Source organism: Mesocricetus auratus, unplaced genomic scaffold, assembly GCF_017639785.1.
Source record: "Mesocricetus auratus isolate SY011 unplaced genomic scaffold, BCM_Maur_2.0 Super-Scaffold_100004, whole genome shotgun sequence".
NCBI classification, from domain to species: domain Eukaryota; kingdom Metazoa; phylum Chordata; class Mammalia; order Rodentia; family Cricetidae; genus Mesocricetus; species Mesocricetus auratus.
This window is the reverse complement of record NW_024429189.1, coordinates 97,769,760-97,790,129: the sequence shown is the minus strand read 5'-3', so window position 1 is coordinate 97,790,129 and position 20,370 is coordinate 97,769,760. Positions and strand designations below refer to the sequence as shown.

Sequence of the window (20,370 nt, the reverse complement as noted above, 5' to 3'; positions counted from 1 at the left end):
CAGGACCATATTTTTTAGGTTGGAAAAACATTTCACATAAAAATGTGTACAGACAAAAAAGAAAAATGGGACATTAGGTTTGTACTTCCGAATGACAAAGCTAGCGGAAGCCAGGTATCAGAGTGAACTTCCCAGAGGCCATTGTCCCTATGGCCTCTGGCCTTGAACCTGATTTCACCTGGTTTCTATGATAGTGGGCCCTTCTCTGAACAGGAAGCCAGTTCTCAAGGCTTGGGGATCCAGCCCTGAGGGACCTGCCAACTTTTGGTTTCCCTATAAGAATGCAGGATCCTGGGGGCTGGAGAGACGGTTCATCACTTTTGCAGAGGACCTGAGTTCAGTACCTAGCACCCACATAGAGCAACGCACAACAACCTGGAACCCCAACTCCAAGGGATCCAAAGCCCAAATGCTCACATGCATATACACCCACGTAGAGAAACACACAACACATAAACACACAATTAAAAATAAATCTTAAAAAATGGAAAGAAGGAAATGATTCCCAAGGGCAGGTGCCAGCTCCTCAGTGGGAACCCTCTCTACTCACGCATGCTCTGCCTTCTGTGGGTCCATAGGGCTGGGGGAATCCATGCAGAGACCTGGTGGGACAGAGCACCTTGGCTTGCAAGGAGAGGCCTTCCCTGCTTTTCTTTTCCCAAGAAAGGGAAACCTCTTTCTACTTGAGATCAAGACATACATACTTTAAGAAACAAAACAAAACCTACTCATGGACCCTGAGCACGGGACAATGGCTCCTAAAGGAGCCAGGGCTGCGTTATTTACTATGGAACCGGTCTCTACACAGTTGCTTTGTTTTCTGTTCTTTCAAGGCAGGGTTTCTCTGTGTATCCCTGGCTATCCCAAAACTCACTTTGTAGAGCAGGCTGGCCTTGAACTCACAGAGATCCGACTGCCTCTGCTTCCTGAGTGCTAGGATTAAAGGCATGCGCCGCCACCACCCGGCCTCTACAGGTTTTTATTTGTTTTTGTTTTGTTTTTTTAAGGGCAATGCTTTCTAAGCATTTTTTTTTGTAAGATGATTTACAAAGACAGTGATTTTCTAAGGAGAAAAGTGACACACTAAGAGAATGTTTCACAAGGACCAACTTTTGGTGGTAGTATGTGCCTTCTGGGTGGATCTGCGGCTTAGTGACTTCATCACTAGGTTTCGAACAGGCAAGATAGTATTTCCTACCAAGGGCCAGACTTCCCCAGGCTCCCCAGTTAAGGTTGGGTGTGGTAAGACACACCAGAGGTGTGTTTTCTTTTCAGCTTTGAAGGCAAGATAGGAGACGATTCTGGACCCACCCAGCCGTGGAAAGGATGTTTATCTGACAGGCTGAGAAGTTAGGGGGCCCAAGCAGTTCCCTGATCTCTTCTGACAGTAGGGAACCTAACCACGGACCCTGGGCCTTACCTGCATCAGAAGATTCTGAGGACTCGGATGACAGGGAGGTACGCCTCGATAAAGATAGGTCCACCAGCCTGGTCTGGAATGACAGACTTCCTACTTGAGTCTTTGGGGTCTCACTGAGAATGCACAGAAAAGGAGATAAATGAATGCTGGGTTTAGAAGCTGGTTGGTCCATGTTCCTATGTATTCCCTAGCTATCAGAGACCCACCCATTACTGAGAATTATCCTGTATCTCAGGTCAAAGCTCTGCATTCTACGGAGGTCCTAGAGGGTCTTCTCTGGATGTACTGGTTCATGAAAGACCCTCCTAAGGGTCCCAAAGAGATGAACCAGGAGAGAAGAGTGGGGAAGGAGGGTGGGCAGGAGCAGCAGGGAAGTTCTCTAGAACCTTTCCCTGCTCTTCACATCCCCACCTAGCCATGTATTTTCCTGGAGGCAAAGAACAAGACCGGGGTCTCTGTTCGCCACTACCCAGCTTGGGATCCGACAGGCACCTTTAGGGAGGTCAGCCAGTCTTTAGTCAGTTTAAGCCTTAGGGGAGTTGGAGAGATGCAGGGTACAAAGATCAGGTGCAAGATCTTGTATGCCCCACTCCTATGCCAACCTCAATGATCCTCTGCCTAAGGCAGAAATTAGGGAGGTAGTGTGCCATAGGCACAGTGAGGGAGCTGGGTGGTGTATGATCCTTAGCTAGTTACCTGGAGGATGTAACAACTTCTGACTCAGCACCCTTGTGCCAGGTCCCTGAAGCAGGGGTAAAGGTGTTCGTGCTCAGCATTCCTACGCTCCGGTGCCTAGTTCCTTCTAGTGGGGGTTCCCCATCTCACCACACCCAACCCAGTGCCCGTGGGACATCCCACCTGTAGAGCCCCGTGCCCTTGGGGTATCCTACCTGCCGAGAACAGCGAGGTCGTGCATGGTCTGGGTAAGACTAGTAACCGGAGAGGAGGAAGCCGCGCGCTCCGGAGACCCCAGGAAGCCATCAGACTCCAACCCGAAGCCTGAGAGGTGGCGCGGCCGCTGAACGCCACCCAGCACGAGGTCAGGAATGAGAGCCGAACGCGGCGCAGACTTCTCCGGGTGCACCTCCATCGTGGTGGGGTGGGCAGAGGCTAGCTACAGGGCCACAAGCACGAGGGCGAGCACACGCCGCACCGATCCAGCTGGCTCGGCTCCGAGAGAGAACCTGGGGTGAGGGGAAGGAGGGAGGGAAGGAAGGGAGGAAGAGCAGTGGGCCTGGGAGTGAGGAGAGGGATGCGGGGAGGAAGGGAGGGGAGAACGCTGAGCTGGGCAGCTGCCACCTCCACCTCCTTATATATTCGAAAAATAACAGCGGCAGCGCCGCCGGACGCCACCAATGGGGGCACCGGTTCCGGGAGGGCGGGACCGAGGGCGGGCTCTTGTGGTTGGGGCTGAGGCTGGACCAGCTCACTCTGCCCGCCCGGCTTGGGAGGGTGACTCAGTGAGTTGGGTTAACCCGATGCCCCACACATACCCTCTGTTCCCTCTGACACGAAGATTCTGGTCTCCAGGATTCTGCCTCCTGGACACGGTTTGGAGGTACACACCCCTAGAAGGAGTAGCCACCCCCTAGCGCGGCCTCGTAAGGACCCCTCGACGTTTACCATCACGCACGGTCCCCGGTAAGGAACCGTGCGAAACTCTGCCTGAGCTCCAAGTGTCCTGTGAAATCTGCGTTCCCTGTCCCGTTTACAGACCGGGGCGTTGAGAAGTTCCTTAACTCGTTTAAAGTCATGGGTTTGTTTGAGTGGCGGAGATAGAGATGCTTCCTCCCGGGCTCCTCCGATCCTGCAAGCCTCCCTCGCTGTCGGCACCGCTGGGCCGAGACCGCTGCTGGCGGCGCTTTGGGCACGCGCCTCTTTGCGCTGCGGAGCGGAACTGCGGCTTCCGGGGCTCCCAGTTTAGACGTAAACTCAATACTTTCCCGTAATCCCTGAGAATCAACGTTTAGATTTAAACATGGGTTTCTGCTGCAGGCAATTGTGACATGTCACTAGAGAACCTAGTTAGGGGGAGAAGAAAAAAATCTCACACCCACTTAAGACTTGGCTAATTTGGTGTTAATAGCACCGTATTTAGTGTTTCTTTGAAGGTGGAAGAGGCCGAATTTGCTATTAGTTTACAATGAGCGTCTTCTAATGATCTAATCACCTTCCAGCCAGGTCTGTTTTTCTGGAATGAGTTCGTAAGGACCAAGTGGGCAGTAGGGAACTTTTTCAAATTCGTTCTCCCCATGGAAGGCGTGGCTTCTGGACTGGTCGTTGGGACACAGTACAGGATCTAGGAGTTAAGTATAGCCTTGCACATCTGCCTTTGCTATCTTAGCCGCGGTGGGGGTGGCTAAAGGGCAGCTAAGGGTAGGGATGGGGGTCTAAGAGGTTCAGCTGTGTGTGAAGGAAGAGGACACTAGCCACACCTGAGTGGAGTCACCAAAGTGGGAACGGCCCTTCTCATTTTCCCCAGCTCCTGTGCTATGCCAGGAACTATATACTATTAGGGTTAGGACCTATTTCCTGTTCCAGTCATAGGTCAAGATCCAGACCTCCCGCCTCCTGTCCTGCCCTTAGTGCCAAGACCAGGAGAGAACTGTGCCTCCACCCTAGGACACAAACCCTTCATGGTGAGAAGGGGCCCTGCTGTGTTGATTTTGTCCCCAGTGGAGGGGAGAGGAGCCCAGCAGAGTCCTTCCAGGGCTCTTCACATATCAGCTCACTTCTGAACTTCCTGTTGCCTCTTAGGTCATAGACTGTGTACTCAACTAAAAACAACAAAACTAGTCCCTCAGGATCAGTGAAAAGAGTTGCTCTTTTTGAAGTCAAGGAGGGGAGTGTCTCATTATGTAGACCTGGCTGGCCTGGGGTTCTGTATGTAGAGTAGCTGGCTTCAGAGCCAAGGTGATCCCCCTGGTCTTGCCTCCTGAATGTGGGATTACAGGTATGAGTCACCACTACTGGCATATTAAAAAATTTGCAACCTGCAGAGTAAGAAGACTGTTCCCACATGGCATCCTTTTTAGAGACTGTAAAAGTCAAATTTAAAAGATTATATTTTGGTATCTTGTGTGTGGGTGCTCTTGACTGTCTGCACTATTTGTCTGCTTGGTGCCAGTGAAGGACAGAAAGAGGGCTCAGATCCCCCGAAACAGACGGCTGTAAGCTACCATGTAGGTGCTGGGAGTCAAACCCGAGTCCTTGGGAACAATAGCCAGTGTTCTTAGCCTCTGAGCCATCTCTCTAGGGCCCCTTTAGGAACTTTTTCGTTTCCCCTGTTGGTCCCCCGACCCTCATACACCTTTTTCCATGGCTTATGTTTTCATGGCTTGTGACCTGTTAAATTTATGTTCCACCAAAAATTCAGAGAAAGGAGAATATCAAATGATACAAAAGGCAGCCCCCCTCAAATCTTCAGAAAGCACTATGAGGATGATCTTTTCTTGTATTGTCTCCTGAAGATGATTCATACTATCCAAAGGAAACATGGATGACAGCCACAAACAGAGTTAAACATTTCCTAGTAGCCACATTCAAAAAGCAGAAGGGAAGCTGACCTTGGTTGTGTTCTTCTGTAAACTTATGGTGGGGGAGGGGATCGAGGAATGAGAATCACTGAAGTTGGAGAGTCAGATCCTATCTCAAAAAAAAAAAAACTACCAACAACAAAAAGTAAAAAGATGCTTGAGGAGTGTCTCAGTGGGAGGCCCTTTGCCTAGGCCTGGCTTCTGGAATCAGTTCATAACACAGCAAAAATATAAATAAGTAAATAAATACAGTAAGATAGACAATTTTATTTTCATATTTTTAGTATTGTAGTTAATGTAATATGTTAAAACTACTATTATGGTCGGTTTTTTTGTTTTGTTTATTTTTGTTTTTTGTCAACTTGGCACAAGCTAGAGTCTTCTGGGAAGAGGAAACTCAATTAAGAAAATGCCTCCATCAGATTGGCCTGTAGACAAGTCTGTGGGGCATTTTCTTGATTAATGATTGATGGGGAGGGCCCAGCCTGCTGTGCATGATGTCACTCCTGGGCTGGTGGTCCCTGGGTTATATGTGTAGAGGCTGGAGAGATGGCTCAGAAGTTAAAGAGCACTCACTGCTCTTCCAGACGACCCAGGTTTGATTCCCATTGTCTACATGGCAGCTGACAACAGTCTGTAACTCCCATTCCAGGGGATCCACAGACCTCTTCTGACCTCTCCAGACAACTAGGCATGGTGCAGACATACATGTGACCTAAGTATTCATACGTGTGGTGGTTTGAATAAGATGGCCCCACTAGGCTCATATATCAGAATGCTTAGGAATGGCATTTGTTGGAGGAATGTGTCACTGGGAGTAGGCTTTGAGGTTTCAAAATCCCACGTCAGGCCCAATGGTTCTCTCTCTTCCTGCTGCCGGCAGAATTCTTAGCTATTTCTGCACCATGTCTGCCTGAATGCCACCATGCTCCATAGTAGTGAACTAAACCTCTGAAACTGCAAACAATTCCCAATTAAATGCTTTCCTTTATAAGAGTTGCCGTGGTCATGGTGTCTCTTCACAGCAAGAGAATATTGGCTAAGACAGTACACATAAAAAGTAAATTTAAGTAAGCAAACAAAAATCAATATTTGTGGCTTGTGAGGCTAAGACTGGAGAATTATAAGAGTGAGGGTAATTGAACTTCATACTGAGCCTCTAACTCCAAAAACAAAACAAAACAAAGCCAGAGGTGGAGGCATGTGACTTTAATCCCAGCACTCAGATCTCTGTGAGTTCAAGGCCAGCCTGGTCTACACAGAGTCCAGGCCAGCCAGACCTGTCTCAAACAAAACAAAACAAACCACAAAACAACAACAAAACCCAACCAACAGCAATAAAATATGTGCGGGGAAAATACCTAAAAAAAATATGATTTGACTGTAGGTGGATCACACATGTAATCCTAACACTTGGGAGGTAGAGGCTGAAGAACCAGGAGTTTAAAGTCATCCTCAACTATATACCTAGTTTAAGGCCAGCAACAACAACAAAAAAGACAAAAAATTTTTTTCAGTGGTAGTATTATACATTTTTATCCTCCAAATAAATTTCTGTATTTTGAAAGACTCAGAAAAATATGTATAATTTTTCAAGTAATTACAAATACAGTTTTGTTTTGAGACAGGGCCACATATAGCCCAAGCTGACCTCAATTTCACTATGTAGCTGAGAAGGACCTTGAACTTCTGATCCTCCTGCCTCTAACTCCTGAGCACTGGGATTACAGGCTTGGGCTACATGTATGGTTTGTGCTGACCTGAGGATAAAATACAGGGCTATAATCCATGCTAGGAAAGTCCTCTTCCTACATTCTCAGCCCTTCAGCATACATTCTCAATATAGCAGGTCCTCAAATGACTAAATAGAGTTATTATATGGCCCAGCAGTCCAATACTAGGTATATACCCAAGAGTAATGAAAACATGGCTGTCTAAAACTTGGCAAACAAATGTTTATGGCAGTATTAATCATAGCCAAAAGGAAGAAATAACCCAAATGTCCATCAACTGATGGATGGATAAACAAAATACCATGTTTAAAAGAAAAAGAAATCAGACATAAAGTCAAATTATTACAGATGAACAACCACAGTAGATTATGGTCCTGAGGTGGAGAGATGTTTCCTCACTTTTTTTTTTTTTTTTTTTTTTTTTTTGGTTTTTCGAGACAGGGTTTCTCTGTGTAGCCTTGGCTGTCCTGGAACTTGCTCTGTAGCCCAGGCTGGCCTGGAATTCAAGTGCTGGGATTAAAGACATGTGCCACACCGTCTGGCTGCCTCACCTTCGTTTAAGGTGAAGAAAACATTCTAAGATTGACTTGCACTGGTGACTGTAAGCCGTATACCTTGGGTGAATTGTACAGTTACAGTATATGAACTACATTATAAAGCTTTGTTATCTGAGAGACCACAGGCAAACTGAACATTCCTTTTAGGACTCTCAGGTCTGGGTGCTTTGGAAGTCTAGTGACACTCCCATAGCTAGATGTCTTCCATCCCACCAATATCTGCTCTACTCCCTTTCAGGACCTCCCTTATGCCACACAGAATGGCACTTACACAGCCATTCCCAACAGAAAAACATACATATGCTTCTGGCATAGCCATTTTCAGGCTTCTGGTCTATCTGGTCCTATAAGAGTACACAGCTGTTATTTTTACCTTCTCTGAAATGACCTTTCCCCTGCCATCTATGTGGGGCTCTGGGATCACCATCTCCTGAAAGCTTCATCTTTCCCTGTTGGCTTTATTAGGGAAGTCACAGTTCACCTGCGCTTCTGTTGGTCCAGGCTACCTGGAGCTGCCGAACAGGTTTCATACCCATGGTGTTTATCTTGACCATCCTTCTTGCCCATCAGCAAATTTCTCATTCTCTTTCCCTTTTTCTTTTTAATATGTGTGTAAGTAAATATCCAAACATGCATGTGTGTTTTATTTTATTTTATTTCACTATGGAGATCTGGTTATCCTGAAACTCACTATGTAGATCAGGCTGCCTCCCAAATGCTGGGAGTAAACGTGTGCATCACTACACCATTTTTTTTTGTTTTTGTTTTTTCAAGACAGGGTTTCTCTGTATTGTTTTGGAGGCTATCCTGGAACTAGCTCTGTAGACCAGGTTGGCCTCGAACTCACAGAGATCCGCCTGCCTCTGCCTCCCGAGTGCTGGGATTAAAGGCGTGCACCACCAACGCCTGGCACTACACCATTTTTTAAATGGGATTTGTGTAGCCTAGGTGGGTCTCAGACTTGCTGTATAGCTGAGGCTGGCCTCATATTCCTGATTCATCTGTTTTTGTCTCCCAACTGAGATTCCAGGTTTCCACCAAGAGAGGCTTGGCTCTCTTTTACATTTTAAAGGGTAGTATTTTATTTTTTAATTTAATTTTATATACATGGATGTTTTGAGTGTATGTTTGTCTGTGTGCCACATGCAGTGCCCACAGAGACCAGAAGAGGACGTGGGACCCCCTGGAACTAGTTAAAGACATGTTGGCTGACATGTAGGTGCTGGGAATTGAACCTGGGTCTTCGGGAAGAATGAATGTTCTTACCCACTGAGCCATTGCTCCAGCCTCCACAGTAGTACTTCTTATAAAAGAAAACTTCGGCTAAGCATGGTCATACATATCTGTAGCTTCAAGTACTGTGGACACTGAGGCAGGAGGAGCACAAGTTGAAGGCCAGCCTGGGCAACTTGGATTCTATCTTAAATAGTTAAGAATAAAGGGCCTGGCATTTAGAGGTAGAATGCTTGCCTGGCAAGTGTAAAGCCTTGGGTTCAGTCCTCAGTGTTGCAAAAGAAAACCAAGAAGGGAAAAGTAAAGGAAGGAAGGAAGGAAGGAAGGCAGGAAGGCAAAGTGACTCGAAAAATTGAACGGTATAGGGGACATGGGGGAAAAGTTTCATTCACAGCCCAGTCACCAACATGCACTGATTATAAGTCAACATATATGAGGAGGCAGGGGGTCATATGTACAAATATATGAAAACTCCAAAATGTAGGCAAAGCTCCCTGAAGATGCATAGGAGGGTGTCCTTGGCACATGGCTCCACATTTACCCAGACACCACAACTAAGCATTGGCTCAGCCCCTATGGGAGAAAGTTTCTCATATTTTATTCTGAACCTTGAGATTAGAAGAATGCTTTTGTTTGTTTGTTTTTCCCACACAGGGTTTCTCCTGGCTGTCCTGGAACTCACTCTTACAGATCCACTTGCCTCTATCTCCCAAGTGCTGGGATTAAAGGCGTGTGCCACTATACTTAGCTTAGAATAGTTTTTATGTCTTGGGTAAGGAAGGCTTCTACATAAGACACAAATAAGAAGCAATAAAGCAAAATATAGCCAGAGTTGTCTACTTACAAGTTGTCTCCTATCTAAAGACTATTCCAAGCTAAGACACAAGTAGCACTGAAAGGAAAAGGTGTAATACACTTATCAAAGACTTTATGTTCAGAGCATATGTAGAAGGGTTTTGTTTTATTTTGACTTGATTTTTGATTTTTTGAGAGAGGGTTTCACTGGGTAGCTCTGACTGTCCTGGAACTCCTTCTGTAGACCATACTGGCCTCAAACTCATAGAGATCTGCCTGCCTCTGTCTCCCGAGTGATGGGGTTAACGGTGTGCGCTGCCACCACTGCCACCACCACCTGGCTACTTGTAGATTTTTTAAACATCAGGAAAATAATGGTTGGGGGTGGGGCATGTGATTGGCATGCAAGAGGCCCTAAATTTTATCCTTACTGACAGAAAGAGGGGAAGAGACCAGAGTGAGAAATCTGGGCAAAGGCTGAGAATCTCAGGATCCAATATACACAAGGAAGGAGAAATGTGTATCAAAAGATCACAGAGTTACACTGTGTGTTCTGGCCTTGCAGAACACCACACTGACCTGATTTCTGACTTTGGTTTTTTTTTTTTTTTTTTTTTGGTTTTTATGAGACAGGGTTTCTCTGTATTGTTTCGGAGGCTATCGGTCCAGCCCGGCCTCAAACTCACAGAGATCCGCCTGCCTCTGCCTCCTGAGTGCTGGGATTAAAGGCGTGTGCCACCCCTGCCTGTCAATCTTCAAGACTTTTAAAAACATGGTAACTAAACTCATCATGTCTTACCAAGGGCTCAGGGACCTGTGCAGAAGAGGAGGTGAAGCGATTTTAAGAGCCAGAGGTGATAGGTGATTCCAAGGAAACAGCGTCTTCCACACAACAGGATTAATGCACATATGAACTCAACACAACAGAATTAACGCACATATGAACGCACATAGGCTATAGCAGTATGCACAGGGCCTGCACAAATTCAAGCCAGACCAGGTCTAACCTGAAGCAAGAAGCTATTTGTAATTGATACCACTGGCAAAGGGAAAATCGGTTTTCTTTGGTGGAGTATCACTGAATATACCAACCAAACTCCAGCACAAACCCCAAGCCTAGGAATAGTTGACTAACACAAAATGAGCTCAATGGCTTTTTCATTTTGTTTTTTGTTTTTGTAGGTCTGCCCACCCATATGTTTCTTGGGTTGTCTGGCATGGTGGAACATGCCTCTAATCCCAGCATTGAGGAGGCAAAGGCAGGTGAATCTCCACGAGTTCAAGACCAACATGGTCTGCACAGAGTTCCAAGCCAGCCAAAGCTGCATAGTGAGACTCTGCTCAGAAATAAACAAACAGGCAAAGACTACAATGCCCACACTATCTTAAGGGCTTATCACTTTCGAGTGTTTGGTGCTGCAGGAAGTTTTTTTTGTTTGTTTGTTTCATTTTTTTGTTTGCTTTTTTCAAAACAGGGTTTCTCTGTGTAGCTTTGGAGTCTATCCTAGAACTCGCTCTGTAGACCAGGCTGACCTCAAATTCACAGAGATCCGCCTGCCTCTGCCTCCCAAGTGATGGGATTAAAGGTGTGTGCTACCACCACCAGAAGAAGTTTTAAGATTTATTTGTACACATGCACATGTACATACATATTTCTGTAGTTGAATTTATGACTACATGCATAGAAAAAAAGTGATACCCAGATATTATTGGTGTTTTTGGATTGTGGATTACTAAAAATGTCTTTAGCACCATCGAATAGATTTAAATGCCATGTTGTCTTTACAATAAACTAAACATGTAACCATAGATTAACTTTCTCACATTTGGAACAGTACACACCATTAAAGTACTGGTGTCTGGGGGTAAGGCCCAGCACTTAAGACACACTGGCTGTTCTGTCGGATAATCAGTTTGGGTCCCAGCACCCACATTGCAACTCACAACCACCTGCAATCCCACTCTAGTCCGACGCCCTCTTCTGTCCCGCTCGGGCATCTGCATGCAGGTATATATACACACAGGCATATATACACATGCATAAAGACAGTTATTTAAAAAGAAGCATGGCAGTGGTATTTACACAAAGTGAAAATCCTAATCGCTTGACGCCAGTCAGTTAAAATGCAGTTTAAGCAGCCTGACGCCGGCTGGCTGAGTCTGTAGGAAAGAGAAGAAGCGAGAGCATCAAAACGTCCTTGTACATCTGTTCAGGTGTCAGTGCGTTTTGTGTCCGCAGATGACCTTTCCCGCGCGTGGCCGAGGCGCACGGTCCGGGATCTCAGCGCCCCCGGCGGCGGGTCCAGGCAGTGGCGCGGGGTAGGGGAGGCGGCGCCCAGCGTCCCCGCGCTTCCCGCGAGATCCCGCGCGCGCTCCGCCCCGCGCCGCGCCGCGCTCCCCGCTGGGCACGTCCTGCCGCCTGCGCCGCCCGCGCCGCTTGCCACCGCCCGCCGCCGCCCCGCGAGCCGCTTTGTCTCGGGCGGGGCGCGCGGAGAGGCCGCCAGGTGCCCCCCGCCGCGGGCCCGGGCCCCCCGCCCCGGGGCGGCGACGGCGGTGCCGGGCCCCGGGGCGGAGGGCGCGCCGCGATGGGCCCCAAGCGGCGGCAGCTGACGTTCCGGGAGAAGTCGCGGATCATCCAGGAGGTGGAGGAGAACCCGGACCTACGCAAGGGCGAGATCGCGCGGCGCTTCAACATCCCGCCGTCCACGCTGAGCACCATCCTGAAGAACAAGCGCGCCATCCTGGCGTCGGAGCGCAAGTACGGAGTGGCCTCCACCTGCCGTAAGACCAACAAGCTGTCCCCGTACGACAAGCTGGAGGGGCTTCTCATCGCTTGGTTCCAGCAGATCCGCGCCGCGGGCCTGCCGGTCAAGGGCATCATCCTGAAAGAGAAGGCGCTACGGATAGCGGAGGAGCTGGGCATGGACGACTTCACGGCTTCCAATGGCTGGCTGGATCGCTTCCGCCGGCGCCACGGTGTAGTGGCCTGCAGCGGCGTGACCCGCTCCCGGGCGCGAAGCTCTACCCCACGGGCCCCAGCGGCACCTGCCGGCCCAGCCGCGGTGCCCTCCGAGGGCAGCGGTGGCAGTACACCAGGCTGGCGCACGCGGGAGGAGCAGCCGCCGTCGGTGGCTGAGGGGTACGCCTCGCAGGACGTGTTCAGCGCCACCGAGACCAGTCTGTGGTACGACTTTCTGTCCGACCAGGCCTCGGGGCTGTGGGGAGGTGATGGAACGGCTCGTCAGGCCACCCAGCGCCTTAGTGTTTTGCTGTGCGCCAACGCCGATGGCAGTGAGAAGCTTCCCCCGCTGGTCGCAGGCAAGTCCGCCAAGCCCCGTGCAAGCCAGGGTGGTCTGCCCTGCGACTACACTGCCAACTCTAAGGGTGGAGTCACCACCCAGGCCCTGGCTAAGTACTTGAAAGCTCTGGACACCCGAATGGCAGCAGAATCCCGTCGGGTCCTTCTGCTTGCGGGCCGTCTGGCTGCCCAGTCCTTGGACACCTCGGGTCTGCGGCACGTGCAGCTGGCCTTCTTCCCTCCCGGCACTGTGCATCCATTGGAGCGAGGAGTGGTCCAACAGGTGAAGGGCCACTACCGCCAGGCTATGTTGCTCAAGGCCATGGCAGCACTCGAGAGCCAGGATCCCTCGGGCTTGCAGCTGGGCCTAGTGGAGGCCCTACACTTTGTGGCTGCGGCCTGGCAGGCAGTGGAGCCCTCGGACATTGCAACTTGCTTTCGCGAGGCCGGTTTTGGAGGTGGCCTTAATGCCACTATCACCGCTTCCTTCAAGAGTGAGGGAGAGGAAGAGGAGGAGGAAGAAGAGGAGGAGGAGGAGGAGGAAGAAGAGGAGGAGGGTGAAGGGGAAGAGGAGGAGGAAGAAGAGGAAGAAGGGGAGGAGGAAGGAGGGGAAGGCGAGGAGGTGGGAGAGGAAGAGGAGGTAGAAGAGGAGGGTGAGGCTGATGACAGTGATGATGATGAGGAGGAGGAGGAGGAGGAGGAGGAGGAAGAAAGCTCCTCTGAGGGCTTAGAGGCTGAAGACTGGGCACAGGGAGTGGTGGAGGCCAGTGGTGGTTTTGGGGGTTACAGTGTCCAGGAAGAGGCCCAGTGCCCAACCCTCCATTTCCTGGAAGGTGGGGAGGACTCTGACTCAGACAGTGATGAAGAGGAGGAAGATGAAGAGGAGGATGAGGAAGATGAAGAAGATGACGATGATGAGGAGGATGGTGATGAGGTCCCTGTGCCCAGCTTTGGGGAGGCCATGGCTTATTTTGCCATGGTCAAGAGGTACCTGACCTCCTTTCCCATTGATGACCGCGTACAGAGTCACATCCTTCACTTGGAACACGATCTGGTCCATGTGACTAGGAAGAACCATGCCAGGCAGGCGGGAGTTCGGGGTCTTGGACATCAAAGCTGAGCTGCTGGACATAGCTGTGCTCCAGCCCAGATGGGCAGCACCTGCCCAAGGCCGAGAAAACTCCGGGCAGCTGCTGGAGACAGCTGGAGAAGTCCCAGGGCCTTCAGCAATGCTTTGCCTGGCCCAGAGACAGGCCCAGGGGCTGAGGTCTGCCTCACTGCTATTGCTCCTTCTCAGAGTCCTGTTTCCTCCCCATTAGTCCCTGGGCTCAGGGCGCTGGGTGGGTGGGGAGCTGTCCGGTGCTACCACACCATGCCATCAGCGGGCTAGACCACAGCAGCAGCCAGGGACGGGTCCTGGAAGCTCTTGGCCAGAGAGTGCCTCTCCCCCTGCCTCCCAACCAGGTCTTTGGTGGGGGGATCCCAAAGCCATTCTGGAAAGGGCTCCAGAGGAAGGTCCAGCCTAGGCTCCCACAAAGCTAGCAGCCCCCCTCCTGCACCTCTAGGCTGCCTAAAGAAGCACAGTGTAACTTGGAGCAGGCTCCTGAGCCCGCCTCTGCCTGCTTGCCGCCTTCCTAAATCCCTTTCTCTGGCCCAGTCTTTGGCCCTTGGTTTTCTTTCCAGATTGGAGGTTTCCAAGAGGCCCTCTTGGGGAGTGACAGCAGGCACTTCCAATCTGGGCAGCTGCAGGCCTTGTGCCTCATCCTCTGCAGGCCCCCATCCTGGGCAGAGGGGCCTGGGGCTGGGCCCAGAGTCCAGTCGTCCAGGTACTCCCTTCCCAGTTTGAATTCAATAAATCTGTCCACTCCCCTTTTGTGGGAGTGAATGTTTTAACAGCCAAGGATGCATCCTTCATGGGCTGGGCTTGCGTCTATCTTGGGGGACATGTCCTTTCCAGGTTCCCCTTGGTTCTTGCTGTAGTGGGACATGGAAGCAAGTTTTGAGCAGATGGCCATGGCTGGGGTGGCAGGCAGTGACACATCTAAATGTTAGAGAATTCTGGGGAGGGAAGGTCTTTAATGGTAGACTCCAGGAACCCTAGCCTTAAATTCTTAGATGTTAATGAGAAGCTTGGGTCACTGGAGTGGGGCAGTAGAGGGGGAGCCAGCAGTCTGTTGGCAGATCAGACAACATGCACCTGATGACAGCCCACCGAAGCTAGTTAAAGAAAGTCCTTGAAGGAGCAGAGAGGGAATGAGAAAAGCTTTGCAACTGCTAAGGGCCAGGATGGAGTTGGAGGAGCATACAAGGCACACTTGCTTTACCTTAAGAGGAAGTTCTTCAGGCTGTCCGAGAGATTGGCATTTTCAAGTCTGTTAGTCGCCTTTGAGGACAGTGACAGATTAAAGGTGAAGTTACTAGGAAACGTTGGACACCCCATGAATTGGTAGCTCACTCCAGTCCAAAGGTGAGGGCATGCCCTCCTTTCAGCCCAGCCGCTCCCTCGTGGCTCTCCCTTACTGGGGCCCACAGGTTCCAGCCCAGGGAAGACCTGAGCAGGGTAGGTAATTCTGAGTCCCAAACCGGTTTTCCCACCTTTCTTAGGGCTGGCATATTACCTCTGGTAATTTCCCAATCCCCAACATACCCCAGCCATCAAGTTCTCCCTACACTGGAATGTAAGGGGTGGGGATGGCCAAGTCATCCTTTGTGCCTTGTTTGCCCTGGGTGTGGTTCCCTCCCAAAAGGCTGGCCATAAATGTTTGGGCCTTTTGTATTTCTGACACTAGGGGATCCTCTGCAAGTCTTGAAAATTAGTTGCTGTTTTAGTTTTTTTTTTAATGCAAATTTTGTTTCTGTTAGTGCTGAACCCAGGGCCTATAGCAACCTAGGCAAGAGCCTCACTGCTGAGCCACACTTCCCCCTTGAAAGTTTTGTAATAAAGTCAAGCAAAGGAGTTAGGATTCCATATGGCATCACCCCTTCCTCTAAGTGGAACTTTGGAAGAGGAGACCAGAAAGCCTAGCCTACCCACTGGGCCTGCTCTGGAGAAAGTTGAGGGAGAAGTGGCCTTTTCTCTAGATGCCCCTGGATAGTTGGGATTCTTTACCTCAAGTACCAAGGCAAATCACTTTGATCTGTCTCCTGCCAGTAAGAACCTCTTCTACAGGTGCCCGAGTTTAACACAAGCTGATGCTGGTAGGACCCTTTGTGCTAGGTGTCAAACACTCAGATGCCCTTATGAGTAACAAAACCCACAACACACAGGCAGAGAGGAGGTGCGGTAATGTGCCCAAAGCCACATCGTTAGTCTGTTGGGCGCAAACCTTCTCCTGAGGCAGTCTCTAGAAGTACTTTGTATTCCTTCATTAAGGAGGAACCTGTGTTCCTACCCCTCCAGGTTGCAGAAATCAGTTCCCAGTCCATCGTAGAAGAGCCCTTTGGAGGGAGATGAGGGATATGACTGCAGAAGCTCTTGCTTTCATGTATACAGCTGGCTGTAATCCCCATCCCAGTATAAATACAGGCTGCTTAGACTTTTTTTTCCAAGTTGTACATTTCTTTCCAAGTATACCATTGGGGAAAGTAGATGAAAACTGTTTCTGTATTACAAAGGAGGATATAGAGTTAAGGAATGAAATGACCTTGTCAGTGCTCTCCCTGGGGATCTAGGTTATGTATTAAGCACCCCAGTAGGATACATTGCTGGGGTGAGGAAATGGCAATGACCCCAGGTCTATAGAGCTTTGGAGAGGGAGTAGTGAGGAAGCACTACTAAACAGTTTAGGGGCAGGAGAGATGTTTTAGTGGTTAAGAGCACTGGTTGTGCTTCCAGAGGACCCAGGTTTGAACCCAGGACCCGCACAGCAGCTCACAACTATCTGTAACTCCAGTTACAGGGGATCCAACACCTGCCCTCTGCAGGCACCAGGAACACACATGGTACGCAGATATTGCACGCAGGTAAAACACCCATACACATACAAAATAAAATAATTTAAAAATAGACAACTTATCATACATCGTCTGTAGGTGTCAGATTAGCAGAGTGCCCCTCCCTACCCCAATGCTGACATGTGTGGAGATGCTGCTTTCTTTAGGACAGAAGGAGACATAGCTGGTTTTGGCAAAGCCTAGAATGGGTCAATGATTGGTCAGCAAGTGATGTGGGCAGACAGGTGATACCTTCTTGGGGAGAAAGGAAGATAAATACAGCTATTGCCCTTTCAAAGCTGGGCCCAGGAGGAAGGTAATAGGGAAAAACTACAACTCCCAGAAGTCTCTGTTTCGAGGCAAGTAGCGACGGTTACTATGGTTTCGGAAAACAATATGGCTGCTCCCAGATGGGCTTTGAGTCTGTGCGGAGTAGGGAAGTAAATGTAGATCTGAACGCTCTCAGTGGCGAAAGGAGGCACTTGAAGGGTCCTGGCGAGGGCGTTGGGTTCTGCGGGGACGAGAGGCCTTGCCCAGGAGCCAATGGCAAGCAGCGTGGATGAGGAGGCTCTGCACCAGTTGTACCTGTGGATAGACAACATCCCTCTGTCCCGACCCAAGAGAAACCTCTCCCGGGACTTCAGTGACGGAGGTGTGCGTTGTTGTGTGCTTTAAAATGTACTGTCTTTATGTATCTGTAGTGGATTTGTGTGTATGCTAACATTTTTGTTATGTGTGTATGTAGAAAGGGGGAAGGGTGGAAATCTGTGTTTTGGAACTTGATTGTGAAAATGTGCGCTTTCATGTTTCTTCTGTTCCTGTGTGAACAACGTATGACCATTATACCTTGTGTGCATAGAATGTGTCTTTGTGTCTCCCTTCAGGGGCTTTAAGGACTAAGCTGTGTGTCTGGGTATATATTTGTGAACCAATGCTTTGCAGTCTTGTGGTGTGTGTGTGTATGTGTGTGTGATTGCATGCTTTTCTTTTTTTCAGGAAAGGCTCCTGTATTTAAGAAATGCATAGTTCTGTAGGCATTTCTATGTGTATAATTGAGGAGGCTATGTGTATATGTGATTTCTATGTTTATATGTATTCTGTGTGCGCACCATGTGTGTCTGGCATTTGTTTGTTCTGCGTGTCTGTACATTCTGTCGTGTATACACCTGCAGAGGGATGTTTTTGAGACACAGGGTTGCTATGTAGCCCAGAACTCACTGTTTTCCTGCCTTCCGTGTGATGGGATGACAGACATGTACTACCACAGCTTGTTTATGTGGTGTTGGGGGTCCAGAGCAAGCGTGCTGCCAAATGTGCTCTACTAGCACAGTAGAAGGATCTTGTTTTTCTGCTTATGTAAATCTGTGATTCTCCTGAGACTCTCTCTCTCTCTGTGTACACCCCTGTCCTTGTGAATTCCTAGGATAAGGCTGCAGACTCCTGTAGGGCCCCCTTGGAGACACTCGGTTTTTCTGTGCCCTGAGCTAAAAAGGAAGATGCTGTTTCTCTTTGAAATGTAGGATCTTGATTTGATCACTGAGCTTGCTTTCTTTGTCTCCTTTCTATCAACCTTCCTTTCTTCTGTATCTCCACCCGTACTTCTTGACTCACACCCCTGCCTTTCTTGTCTGTTCCCAACCCGACTCCCTCAGTCCTGGTTGCAGAGCTTATCAAGTTTTACTTCCCCAAGATGGTGGAGATGCACAATTATGTCCCTGCCAACTCTCTCCAGCAGAAGCTCAGCAACTGGGGTCACCTGAACAGGTAGTGGAATCCCTGGGTACGAAGGGAAGTAAACTCTGCAGAAAGAGAGGGGAGAGAGAGAGAGAGAGAGAGAGAGAGAGAGAGAGAGAGAGAGAGAGAGAGAGAGAGAGAGAGAGAGAGAGAGAGAGAGAGAGAGAGAGACCCTAAATGCAAAATAAGACAAAAAAGCAAAACAACAACAGAAACCTTCCTTATGGTCTTGACAGACTGAGACTGCTGGGGGGGGACAACACACCAGAATTCATTTAGTAATAAAATCAATTAATGATTGTGTTGGGATGGGAAACAAAGAAACTGGAACCTCAAGCAGAGGAGGTTCTGAGTCTGTCCTTCCAGTTCCCGGGGCTATGTCCCCTTCTTTCCCATTGCCATCCTTCCATTTCCCCAAGATCCATTCCACCTTCTTGCATTCACTCCATAGAAAGGTGCTGAACAAGCTAAACTTCTCCGTCCCCGATGATGTGATGCGGAAGATTGCGCAGTGTTCTCCCGGTGTGGTGGAGCTGGTGCTCATTCCGCTGAGGCAGCGCCTGGAGGAGCGGCAGAGGCGCCAGAAGCTGGGTGCTGGCTCCTTACAGGTGGTGCTGCTTGAGCCTACTGATTGGGGCACAAGGGGTACCCCCAGACAGTGGAGATGAATAGGAAGACAGGGGTGCCGGGCTAAGCGAACTTGGCATACAGGATAGTGGAAAGGAGATAGATGAGCCCAGGCTCACAGGAGATCACATCTGTTCTTTCAGGAGCTGGCTGCTCAGGATGGCAGTGGCTACATGGATATGGGTAAGGTGGCTTTCTCTTATCTCAGGAAAGCTTTTCCCCGTGTCCCTTTAATTTTAGGGTCAGAGGGAGACAGGATAATGGGTCTCCAGCGAGGTTACTCCTCTACGCACTTTGTCTTAGGTTTGTCCCAGAAGGCTCGAGGAGACGGTGCCCCAGCCCTGGGAGGAGAACAGCTCAGGTAAAGTTAAGAGTTCTGACTTCACCAGGCTTAGCAGCTTGTCCACACAGACTAGTGTGGCAGTGTCTTGGTCATTGGGAAGGTAGTGAGAAGGAGAAAAGGGCAGGCCTGGTCACAGGATATGGGAATGAGGGGGGCGGTGACGTCCAGGCCTCTGCTAAGTTCCTACCCACTGCAGAGGGAGCCGACCGCAGGCGCCTCGACCCCCTGGGTATAACCAGGCGCTGCAGGGCGATCCAAGCTTCGTCCTTCAGATCGCTGAAAAGGAGCAGGAGCTGTTGGCCTCTCAAGAGACGGTGCAGGTGAGGTGGGGACATTGAGGCCTAAGGGCAGCTTGAGGTCTGCAGGGGCAAAACACCAAAACACCGGCAGGGCAACAGGCCTTCAGACTTGATGTCTCTGCGTCCCCACTCAGGTCCTGCAGATGAAGGTGAAGCGTCTGGAACACCTGCTCCAACTCAAGAACGTGCGCATCGATGACTTGTCCCGGAGGCTCCAGCAGGCGGAGCGCAAGCAGCGGTGAGCGGTGCCTGGGCTGCGGGGCTTCCCAGTACCCGCCGGAGCCCCGAAGCCGCGACTTACCCACTCACCTGCCAAGGCAGAATTGGGAGGGCGGAGCGAGCTGCTCACTCGCGCCCCCTGCAGCTGCGGCGCCCGGCTGCGGAGGGTTCGGGCGAATTTGGGGATGCTCAAAGCCGAGGCCTGGGATTGATCCTCCTCCTTGTACTCCATTCGGGCCAGGAGAAGAGACCACTTTCCACAGCCCAGAAAAGCTGTACGGACACGCGGCATGACTTCCCAAACCGTGTCCACTTTGAGGCTCCCAGCGCTGGGCCTGGAGAGGCGGTCCTCTGGTTCCCTTCTCAGCTTAGAGGATAGCCCGGACTCCCTCCATGCTAATTCTCCATGGCCTTGGACACTCGAGAAGCTACCCCCGGAAGCTGAGGGATTCTCTTGCCCCTCCTGGGCGCTTACATGGGACCCATCTCAGGGTTGGAGACCGCAGCAGCTGGAGAGGAAGGGATAAAGTGTTGAATGAAGAAGCCAGGAATAAGAGGCATCCAGCTGCTCAATAACCCTTCTCGAATGGAGTGTCTGGGAAGACAGGGCAGAGTTGTCTATTAAAGGTGGTGTTGTGTGTTC

At 50.0% G+C, this 20,370-nt stretch overlaps 3 protein-coding genes across 6 annotated transcripts in view; 2 read left to right on the top strand and 1 right to left on the bottom strand.

The window, feature by feature from the left end:
- Positions 1–3,037, bottom strand: part of Cdc25b (cell division cycle 25B) — a 10,844-nt gene extending 7,807 nt beyond the window's left edge. Inside the window, exons 1-4 of one of the 2 annotated variants that reach the window (XM_040746321.1) lie at positions 2,914–3,037; positions 2,311–2,654; positions 1,421–1,533; positions 551–602 (exon numbers count right to left, since the gene is read on the bottom strand). In XM_040746321.1, the coding sequence (XP_040602255.1) occupies positions 551–602; positions 1,421–1,533; positions 2,311–2,510 (365 nt within the window). In that variant the 5' untranslated portion in view covers positions 2,511–2,654; positions 2,914–3,037. Of the gene's footprint in view, positions 1–550; positions 603–1,420; positions 1,534–2,310; positions 2,775–2,913 lie in introns of those variants that run through there. The other variant, XM_005068645.4, reaches the window with a different exon arrangement.
- Positions 2,922–20,370, top strand: Spef1 (sperm flagellar 1). 3 transcript variants are annotated; one of them, XM_021226356.2, is made up of 8 exons: positions 2,922–3,061; positions 18,158–18,269; positions 18,691–18,847; positions 19,010–19,049; positions 19,170–19,227; positions 19,406–19,529; positions 19,643–19,746; positions 19,969–20,370. In XM_021226356.2, exons 2-8 carry the CDS (start codon positions 18,196–18,198, stop codon positions 20,252–20,254), a joined length of 843 nt encoding a protein of 280 aa, XP_021082015.1. In that variant the 5' UTR covers positions 2,922–3,061; positions 18,158–18,195; the 3' UTR covers positions 20,255–20,370. The 3 variants fall into 3 exon arrangements, with proteins under 3 accessions (XP_021082015.1, XP_012967723.1, XP_005068700.1); XM_013112269.3 differs by lacking the exon at positions 2,922–3,061 and adding an exon at positions 14,618–17,157; XM_005068643.4 differs by lacking the exon at positions 2,922–3,061 and adding an exon at positions 14,618–17,157 and having other exon boundaries at positions 19,643–20,112.
- Positions 11,782–14,472, top strand: Cenpb (centromere protein B). Its single transcript, XM_021226355.2, has one exon. The coding sequence runs from the start codon at positions 11,860–11,862 to the stop codon at positions 13,690–13,692; it is 1,833 nt and encodes a 610-aa protein (XP_021082014.1). The 5' UTR covers positions 11,782–11,859; the 3' UTR covers positions 13,693–14,472.

What these genes read in the sequence shown, in the direction of transcription:
- Spef1 (XM_013112269.3), top strand. Translation starts at nt 17,049, where the DNA reads ATGGCAAGCAGCGTGGATGAGGAGGCTCTGCACCAGTTGTACCTGTGG. An exon ending in CCGGGACTTCAGTGACGGAG is followed by an intron (nt 17,158 to 18,157) that starts GTGTGCGTTGTT and finishes CGACTCCCTCAG; the next exon opens with TCCTGGTTGCAGAGCTTATC. An exon ending in AACTGGGGTCACCTGAACAG is followed by an intron (nt 18,270 to 18,690) that starts GTAGTGGAATCC and finishes TTCACTCCATAG; the next exon opens with AAAGGTGCTGAACAAGCTAA.
- Cenpb (XM_021226355.2), top strand. Translation starts at nt 11,860, where the DNA reads ATGGGCCCCAAGCGGCGGCAGCTGACGTTCCGGGAGAAGTCGCGGATC.